The sequence below is a fragment of the Suillus paluster genome (genome assembly GCF_016628075.1).
Source record: "Suillus paluster strain FC165 chromosome Unknown EDB91scaffold_53, whole genome shotgun sequence".
Lineage (NCBI taxonomy): Eukaryota > Fungi > Basidiomycota > Agaricomycetes > Boletales > Suillaceae > Suillus > Suillus paluster.
In genome coordinates this window covers 272,552-282,050 of record NW_024537613.1, presented here as the reverse complement: position 1 = coordinate 282,050, position 9,499 = coordinate 272,552, and the positions used below count along the sequence as shown (strand labels likewise).

Genomic DNA, 9,499 nt, shown 5'->3' with positions numbered 1-9,499 from the left:
AAAATTGACCCTGGTATATCACTCGTTTGAACGCCCCGGTACTTCCACAACAAAAAGGCATCAACCAGGTCCGTCATTTGATGGGACCATGCAGCATGCATCTGTTGATTGCATAGGAGACGAGTATGAGGCGCTCGATGCCGCAAATTCTTCCTGCCTTGCAAACTAATACATTGTGAGATAGATGTTAAGAGAACGAAGGGCTTGACTTACCAAAAAATTACTTGTGCGTGAGTGGCACTGAGAGCATCTTGTTTTGCAACATCACCCTCGTCATCCTCACTGCCATCATTGTGTTGAGTGTCGATATCATCATCCTCGGCCCCATTCTCATCATAGTTGGCATGGTCCCAATTCTCATACTCAGGAGAACGTGCAGAGTCCCTGGCTGATGTCCGGCCAGCTTCGAGTGCTGCCTCTGCAAGGAGTTGCCGTGTCTTGGCTGTTAACTCTACATAGAGTTAGAAAAGATCGTTAAAAGAATAGTAGGTGGACATACGGATGTTGGCGACACGCTGCTCTTCTTCAAATGCTAACCGGTCCCTCCATACTTGAGTCAGGGTTGCTCTGGTAGTCTTTGACGATCCCGTCTCGAGAACACAAGTCTCGCGCACCCGCGTTATTGTGGAGAGGCGTTTCCGCTTGCCAGTATTCATTGTCAAACACCTGCTACAGAGCTTGAAGGTTGAGAGGAAGGGACTGTGGGAACACTCACCTTGCACACTGTGACTTATTGTTTGATGATAGCAGTGTGTAGTAGAGTCATGGTCTAAGACGTGTAAGAGATTAGTCAGTAAGATTTCATGATAGACATTGTATATCATACATTACCGCTGGTTTGAGGGCGTGATGAGGAGGAGGAGGAGGAGGAGATGAGACGGGACCATTAGAAAGAAGTCCTGAAAAAACTGCTGAGAAACAGGCGCAGATAAGCCATATGTTGAGCTCGTCGTTGGGGATGATGGGCAGCTAAGCAGGTGATAAGCAGACGCAGTGACAATGGTGGGAAAACGGTCGATGACGCTATTCGGGATTAGGTGGGGGTGACTCATTGCCACCGAGAACAGCCGTGGTCATATTAAGTAAGACGAGGACGCTGACTAGCCCAAGGTAATGCTGGTTTACTGGTTTTATTGCTGGTATAGTGGAACGTAGCTACACGCTACTAGTTAGTAAAGGGTCCAGGTACCTGACATAATTACTTATTAGTAATTTAGATGGTGCCACTCAGGTGGCCGCACCAGAGTTGTTGTAGCCTTGGAGGCATATAAGCCCTTGGTGGACGCAGGGGCTGCAACCTGGCGACCATGTGTTGGGATCAGCAGCGTCATTGCCGGCAATAGCTGATGGTGCGGGCTACATTTCATATCATTAGAAGGTGAATGCCAGATGGGAGGAAACACTTACCGGAACCTGAACATATGGCATGCCCATCTTCGGCACTGGGCCAATGTTCGCCGTCATCTCATTGTCAATCTCCACATACGTCTTCTTCTTCTTCGGTGGAGGTTTGGGCGTCGGCTTGGTATCCTCCTCATCGTCGCTGGTGACGGTGAATGACTTGCTTTGCGACCAGGTCTTCTTGAGGGCAGGAGGAAGTCTGGTGGGCAAGGATGCCTGCCGGGGAGGTTAAATCACATACAAAGTCAATAAGGAATACTTACCTTCTTCCTGGCCTCCGGCGCCGGTTGCTGTTGGGGAATGTTGGCCATGTCCAACTCCCTTTCGTCCTTGCTGGTGATCATGGCCTTGGAGGTGGCACACGGCCATTTTGCCTTCGGCGCGCGACTCTGACTGCGGGGGGCGCTCATGCACCGGAGTTGCTTGCGTTCCATACCGCGGCCACGCTGTTCTGTTGGTTCAGCCTCAGGATCTTGCCTTGCCTTGCCTTTGCCCTTGCCTGCAAGGACATTGGCATCCTGGGTGACTGCGGTGTTGGATCCAGATGGACCGGCAACAGGAGGATTGGTGGGTGGTGGGGGTTTGCCATAGGCAAGAGTGAGGGGGTAAAGCAGGCTATGCTGGCTCTGCGGATCGTCTGGGCGAATGTTGGACCAGACCGGGGCACTGACAACATTGCAGGAGGAGTCGTCCAGGTGCTCATGAATCTCTGCGGTGGCAGAGAGCACCATGGGTGGCACAGAGGTTGCTGAATAGGCGTAGCTGCTGAAGGTAAAACTCTATGAAGATTAGAGAATTTGAAACTTAAAAGTAACAAGACTTACAAGAGATGCGACCATCTCCATCGCAATTGCGATGTGTTTGGGATCGGCAGGCTTCAATTGGAGAGCCTGCCCCAGAAGATGTTCAACCTTGTTGGCTGCATTGAGGAAACCAGCATTGGCTTTGTTAGCAGCCCAGTTAACTACGGTGGTCATGGTGATAATGGTGGTAATGGTGTTAAGATGAGGGGCGGCGATGAACTGCGATGATGAAGAAATACAAGTCCAATGTGAACTAATGTGGCGGCTGATTATGTCACACATGCAATAAATTTCCATATTGGGCTAATGCACAATGGAAATCTGCAAATCACAATTTCAGCATGATCCGCAATTCACTTCGGTATGTTCCGATTACAGCAAACAATATAAATTCCCATTCGCCAATCATCATATTCCAAATATCCAATCATGTCCAACATCACCGGTGCCACCAAGTGCTTAAGTCCAACCAGCGAGCGTCCCACTTTCGATCTTGCCGACATGGCAAACATATTTGAGTTCGCTGGGTCCCGCTTGCTGGCTATACGCCGATCCCTGGAGAACACCATGCCGTCATCGGCGACGGTCCTAATTATTAGCAAGTACCTCATGTGGGAGGGCGAGGTAAGTCTTCAAATTCTTGTTTCATCCATCTAAGTTTATCAATCACCGGTCAGGTTTTTTTCTTGCCTTGGGTCGCTTATTGTGAAGGCTTAAGCATCTGCCCTCCCTTGTCCTGCAACCTCCGATGGTTCGTCAGGATCCTCGGCATGAGCTCAATGGAGCTCCTGACCTACCGAGAGCTCTATGACAACTTTATGAAGTTGCCAGTGGAGCCCTCCGGCGCCTGGGTCACAGGTTGGGTTGTCAACATATATCCCATGGACTGGTGGAACACCGCTTTCGATGCGGTAGACTACAGGACTTTCACGTCCCGGTACCCTGGTTGGAAGCAAGTCGTGCAGATGGTTGCAGACCACTTTGAGCAATTGGTAAGTCATCCTCATTTCAACTATGCCGCCGCCTTACAGTGCAATCTAGCCAGAAGGCCGCATGTTGATAACCCCGGCGACATTGGTGCAGGCAAGATCAATGCCGGTGGCACAGCAATTGGCCACCATTCAAGCTGGGGTCACACAAGGAAGGGCGCACATCATCACGATGTTGGAGAACAAGGTAGTGGAGGCAAGGCTTGTAGCTGCCTCCTTGATGAGAATGGAGACCACATTGGGTGAAGATGTACGCGACGCCATCGCCGCCACTGAACTCCTAGTGAAATATTTGAAAGTGGAACAAGATTAAATTACCTACAATAACTTTACATACAAGATTAGCCCTAGGATCATTAGACTACACTATAGAAAGTCAGTGTTCAACCATTGATTGATGCCGGCGGAAACCACTTGAATTTGATCATTTATTGCTACACTGAATGTCAGCAGGTATCAATCTGAAGTCTACTATAAGACCGCCGGCATAATATGCATTGGGTTCCAGGCTGCCTTTGCAACTTCAAATGCATCCCGGGAATCCTCATACAGGCGCTGATACATTTTGCACTGCCGTGCCGCATAGGCAAGGTGTCCCACCTTGTCGGCGGCTTTTGAGATGGTAGCCAGAAGGATCCATTGCTCGGCTTTGTGCAAGAAGAAGTTGTATGTCCAATTCATTTCATGCTGCACAAGTAGCATTTCCTCCTCCCACCTGTCTCTTAGAGCCTTGGCACGGAGCCAATGCACCTGGTAAACTGAAGATTGTCGGCAGGATCAGCAGTGCCCGGCGAAGGACATGTGAAGACCTTACATTCATTCAACCAATCACTGCTATCAGAGTCTCCCTCCACATCCATAGACCAGAACCAAGCCAACATGGAGTTTCTCTGGCCTCTGGCATTGGGATCTGGCGACGGCGGTGCTGACCTGGAGATGTTCTTTAAGCAATGGCCGGTATCTGTTCAGCAAAATGTCGGCGGCGCCGAGTTTGCCGAGTTGAGACCGGCACTTGGAATAGACGCTTGCGTTGATGCTTACCGCCCGGTCCACTGCATGGATCTGGGCCCAAGCTCTGGTGGACTTTGCTTGCGACTTTGCCGTTCTGACTGTCTTTCGGAAGATGACCGCCTTGTCTGCCAAGTGCACTCTGATATTGTGCAAGGCGTCATTGGCCTGTCCTTCGCGGAGGACATGTTCTTGATGGATCATATCCGCAGCGCCGAGCTCGGTGCATCTCCCCTGGCCCAAATTGGACGGCAATGGTATTACAACCTTTTCTAGCTCAAACAGTCTAAATTCATCAGCTGTTTCATCATCTGAGTCTTCTTGAAGGATCAGCAGCTCGTGCTCCATCATGTGGAGGTCGGCATCGCCAAACCCAGTCGCCGATGAATGTCACCGACCAACGGTCAATGTCTCCTTGCAGTCTCTCACAACGCCGCCCGATCTCCAGTCATTGGTTCTCTGTCGGACGCCGCCCTAGCCTCCTAACGTCCATGTGGAGAGTCACCTGTGCCTCCTCGATGGAAAGCCCTTCTGCCAGCCATGTTGCCGCTCCCCTCCGGCGGGCAGGAGCAGGTTGCTGGCCATTTTCCTCCAGCAACCTCAATTCCTGTTCTTTCCTGGTCGGAGCTATCTTGCCAGTCAGCCTTGATTTTGGCGATATCATCGGCTCATACCTTTCTGCAGTTGGACTTCATAAATGTCCATTGCCTTTGGATCAGTGCTACGCCTGTTCCTGTGCCAGCCTCTCCTGTTCCCCCCAGTCCCTGACATTGTTTTCAGTCGGCACTCTGATCCAGCTTTTCAAAGGCTTCCCTACTGTCGGCGAGCCCTTTCACAGCTTGCCTGAATTTCCGGCAAAGGGCCTTGCCTGCATGATCCGGTGAGCAAATTGATTGAGGACCAATGGAGCACCCACTCATCCTGATCATTTTCATGAAATTGCAATCATTCATTTGGTAATCCAGGCACTCCTTGCGGTGAGGGGTCCCCATCCCCCGTGCCGAAGGAGAGATTATGTTCAACGGCGCCCAAAGGGTCTCCATGATCTCGCCGTCAATTCTGGTGGCGCCGGCGATAAAGTTAGAAGCATAGCGAACATAGCAGCTGTCTTGGTGGCCATGAACATGCCATAGACCTATCCCCAGGATTATCTCCATCTGCTCTTGAATTTGCAAATAGGGGCCTGTCAGCTACCCGATCCTTTAGATACTTATTGTACTGGCAATTAACATCATAAAATGTCAGTGCGCGCCGGATGCCGCCTGGCATTGTGTTTCAATGCCTCGCACAAAGCATAGTCCATGTTCATCTGCCTGGTGAGCATCGGCGAGGCTCTCAAGCCATAGATACACTAATTGCATACCTTTCTCCCTTCTGAAAATCCACCATTGCATGTGGGACGAAGCAGCCATGCCTTGCACAGGCACATCCGCCAATGCCGGTTGCCTCCAGTCTGTGACGGGATGCATTGGCTTGATTCACTGCGCAGTGATTGTTGCACTCGGACCGTTGAACATGCGTCCTTTGCCAGTGCCAGATGCGCCTTGTATTTGCCATCGCCGACCATGAAACCACGTCCATCCATGAGGGGGACTTCATCAATGGGATTCGCCGCATGCATATGCTCTGCTTTGAAGTTGCCATCCATGACCAGCGATCTTGAATAGAGCCAACTCAGCGTCTCCAGATCTGATTCTCTGTTGATCTCTGCCGCGCCTTCTTCAGTCGGCAATGTCACATTAATTCCCGGCTGGGGACATGCCAGGCAGAAGAGAGCGAGATCACCAGGTTCAACGTCTTTTTCCTCGTGGCCGAAGCCTGTTCCATTTCAACAGCTTCAGTTGCTGCCACTGCCTGGCCACCCTCATGAGCTCCTGGTAGCGGTCCTGCCGAATTGTTAACTTTACAAGGCTGCTGATGGATGAATGCTCTCACCGGCACCAAATGCGGAAAAACATTGGTTGTCATCCTCCTCAACTTACTGTAATAATTCATTGCTGACGTGCCGCACTCCAAATTATCCAGTAAGAAGTCGTCCAATACATCAAAAGTGAAAGTGGTCTTTGGTTGGGTAAAGGATGCAGGAAACAAGCCTAATCGAAACAGCTGTAGGTCGGCGCTTGGAGCATCGGCACACATGCAATACTTGATGATGTGAGTGTGTACTCCAGACTTGTCCACTATTGTCGTCATGGTCTTGTCATTCTTTATGAATGGCACTCCAGTAGACAGATCGTGATTGTTCTTTGACGCATTGGCGGTTGGTGTCGTCGCATGCTCGGTGTCGGTGTCGGTGTCGGTGTCGGCGGCAGCAAAAAATCCTTCATCAGCATCATCGACCCCATAGTCTTGGCATGGGCAAGGATTTCTGCTGTGCCTGAGTGAAATCACTAGACCAGTCTTCACCAGGCAACAGTCCTTGAAGAAACCACCGGTCCATTGACTGATCCAATGGAAGGGCAGCCTCTGGTGCTCCGTCCTGCAACAATTTGTGCAAAATAGAGGCTCACCGAAGCAGTTGTGACATTTGTAGACACCATCGGACCCACAAATGATGCAAGACCGGTCAGCAGGAGCTTCTCGCTCAAGGAGTATGCTGAGATATCTATTGGTCCTTGGGACCCATTGCCGAAGATAGTCATTCTGACTCTTGAAACAAGCTGAGTGAGAGACAGAACGAGATCCTATGGCTGCCGGGCAGGGCTTACCATGGATGTTGGTAGCGGCAGGGGTATGAAATCCTGCTGGTTGAGGTCGCCGACCCAATCATCTCCACCGAGAAATAGCATATCCTCGGATGGCCACTGCTTCGATGATGACTTGGTAGGGGTGGCCGGAACTGATTGGATTTTTCGAATCTTGGGTCTCTCTACCCATTTCCCTGTTGCTTTCCTGGTCCAAACTGTTTTCTTCCATTCCACCAGATGAATATTGCTGGTAGGAGTCCACTCCTGCACTTTAGAGCCCCTCATGTGCTAAAGCCAATGGTATGTGAATAGCAGGCTGATGCATTGTGTTGACAGTTATCATGTAGCTATATGTACATAAGATGAAATGTCATAGGAACCGAGGGATCCGAGTAAGGGTCATGGGAACCTACAATTTTCAATATCCCACCATTCAGACCATCAACCATCTCACAAAATGGCTCAGAGTGAATCCCCTGTCATTGTCCCCCAGCAGACAAAGCTTCCCTTGATCAAGGTGGAAATTGCGGTCCTCAAGACCCACCTCGAGGACTGGAGGACTGTGAAAGGTAAACAGAGACAGAATGTATTGAATGCCATCCACAGGGAAGCTTGCCTCCAAGCTCCCACTCGTGACAAAGCCATGCTCAAAAGCCGGAAAAAGGTATGTGCCAGTGTACATATATACATGCTCTAGCTATTTATTTCGGCCAACAGACCTACAAGGAATGGCTCTACAACCAGTGTCGCTGGAAGGCTCCAAAGCCTCTCATCAAGTATGGCAAGAAATGGACGGCTCACCGGGTGTTTATTGAGCAGAACAAAGCCCAGATACGAGAGGAGACTGGAGAAACTCCTGGGAGTGAGGGGATGATCACCAAGTGGCCGGAGGCCACAAAGACTGTGCTCGCCGGTCTGTCGGCAGAGGAGAAGGAAGAGGCGAGAGTGATGGCAGAGAAGTGGAACAATGAAGCTGTGCCACCCGACATCCAAGCCAATGTCACCGAAACCAAAGGCGCCGACATGATCAAGCATTTTGTGATGGAGATGTTCAAGCAGGCTGGAATGAGGATCTTCGTGATGTCGGCATGGCAGAACTGGGAAGGCAAACTAATGTTAGGAGTGTGAGTGTTGTTTGAACTCTACCGCCGGTCAGCCAGATCTAAACTTGTTAAAGACATGACTTCAATGAGCAGTTTGGCGGCGGCGAAAGCTTTTTGAAGACAAGGGACTGGGAAGGGAACTTCATGCCAGACTGGCAGCAATATGCCGGCAAGCAATTCGGTGAGATGCCAATTCAAGAGAATGAAGCGGCGTTCTAATTAACAAATATCCAGACGTCCAGGATGAAGATGTCCCCCAGGTGGTGACGACCAAGAAACGTGTGCCGTGAAAACTCCTCGAACTGGAGGAGGATGATGATGGGTGGCCAATGCTCCCCAACACCACAGGCTGGAAACGCAGCGATCAACAGCATATCATTCGGTCATTCCTCACTAGGCACTACAGTCAGTTTAAGTCTCCTTCGGTATACCACCGCGTAGTGATTTCAACAGGGATGTGCATGGGAAAAGACAAAGCAGTGGTGGCGGTGCCATGGGGTGACTTGGTGAAGAGCCAATCAGATTTCTTTGACAACACCTACTGGCCCGCCAACGTGCAGTTGGTGGAACCTTCAAAGATGGACAAAGCAGATGCCACCGCTCTGTTGTATTTCTGGCATCACCAACAGGAAAAGAAGCTTTGCCCAACCTTCTGTTTCAAAGCTTGGAAAGACACCGACGGCGAGATGGAGACACACGCAAAATCTTTCCACAAGGCAGTGCAGCGAGCTACTCGGCATGGTCAGAACACCGGTAAGCGCAAACGTGCCTCAACACACCATGAGCAAAGCGGTGATGAGGAAGAAGTGGAAGAGAAGCATCAGTCATCTGCCGACGAAGATCAGGAGGCTTCAATGTCTGCCAATGACAGGGATGAATCATTCCTTCCAAAGGTAACTCAGAGAGGCCTGCCGCTGGTATCCAGTGACAGCCCCGGTGATGACTTGGCATCTGATAACCTTGCGCCTCAAATCAATGATTCCACCGGCGGATATGCCAAGGCAACACCTCCAGTCAGGTCAAAGGTGACCAGCAATATCAAAGTTCCACTCAACACAGCGCATGAACCGGCAAAATCAGGTCCACACACCACAAGGCAAGGTCTTCATTCCAATGTGGAGAATGAGCCGCCGGCCAAGGCATCAAAACGCCGTGCCGCCGCTGAGAATGAGCCACCAACCAAGGCATCAAAACGCTGTACCACCGCTCCTATCAGTGGCACACCGGCTAGGAGAACCAGGAGCAAGGCAGTGGTTGCTGAAGCTCCAAAAGCCAAATGGAGTAGGAAGTGATCATTGCCGCCTATCATAATGATCATGTATATGAGCTACAATCGAAATACCATCCTATGCCAGCTCCATAATTGCACTAGATGCCTGTCAATACCAGTACCTCCGGCATCTTATACTATCTCCCATTGTGAGCACCGCCAGTATCAAATCCAGAGATGTTGCTGCTGGATTGATGCCATGTGGCATGTTATACCTGCTTGTTTAAAATGGGATTTT

General features: G+C 50.4%; 5 protein-coding genes across 5 annotated transcripts; 2 read left to right on the top strand and 3 right to left on the bottom strand.

Annotated features, from left to right (window-relative positions):
• Positions 1-60: 60 nt before the first annotated feature.
• Positions 61-656, bottom strand: EDB91DRAFT_1084465 (uncharacterized protein; the record flags this gene model as incomplete). The annotated part of the gene is made up of 3 exons (XM_041315768.1): positions 61-157; positions 214-451; positions 500-656. The coding sequence occupies 3 exons, from the start codon at positions 654-656 to the stop codon at positions 61-63; spliced, it is 492 nt and encodes a 163-aa protein (XP_041174359.1).
• Positions 657-1,227: 571 nt separating this feature from the next.
• EDB91DRAFT_1251418 (uncharacterized protein) lies at positions 1,228-2,378 on the bottom strand (the record flags this gene model as incomplete). The annotated part of the gene is made up of 4 exons (XM_041323379.1): positions 1,228-1,356; positions 1,408-1,617; positions 1,665-2,180; positions 2,226-2,378. 4 exons carry the CDS (start codon positions 2,376-2,378, stop codon positions 1,228-1,230), a joined length of 1,008 nt encoding a protein of 335 aa, XP_041174358.1.
• A 255-nt stretch (positions 2,379-2,633) lies between these two features.
• EDB91DRAFT_1251417 (uncharacterized protein) lies at positions 2,634-3,506 on the top strand (the record flags this gene model as incomplete). Its single annotated transcript, XM_041323378.1, has 3 exons — positions 2,634-2,828; positions 2,882-3,196; positions 3,246-3,506. The coding sequence occupies 3 exons, from the start codon at positions 2,634-2,636 to the stop codon at positions 3,504-3,506; spliced, it is 771 nt and encodes a 256-aa protein (XP_041174357.1).
• A 158-nt stretch (positions 3,507-3,664) lies between these two features.
• EDB91DRAFT_1084462 (uncharacterized protein) lies at positions 3,665-7,173 on the bottom strand (the record flags this gene model as incomplete). The annotated part of the gene is made up of 12 exons (XM_041315767.1): positions 3,665-3,951; positions 4,008-4,134; positions 4,235-4,487; positions 4,631-4,683; positions 4,707-4,828; positions 4,876-4,965; positions 5,118-5,391; positions 5,565-6,019; positions 6,184-6,549; positions 6,593-6,680; positions 6,712-6,861; positions 6,910-7,173. 12 exons carry the CDS (start codon positions 7,171-7,173, stop codon positions 3,665-3,667), a joined length of 2,529 nt encoding a protein of 842 aa, XP_041174356.1.
• A 172-nt stretch (positions 7,174-7,345) lies between these two features.
• Positions 7,346-9,283, top strand: EDB91DRAFT_1084461 (uncharacterized protein; the record flags this gene model as incomplete). Its single annotated transcript, XM_041315766.1, has 5 exons — positions 7,346-7,552; positions 7,606-8,012; positions 8,066-8,172; positions 8,226-8,270; positions 8,340-9,283. 5 exons carry the CDS (start codon positions 7,346-7,348, stop codon positions 9,281-9,283), a joined length of 1,710 nt encoding a protein of 569 aa, XP_041174355.1.
• Positions 9,284-9,499: the final 216 nt, after the last annotated feature.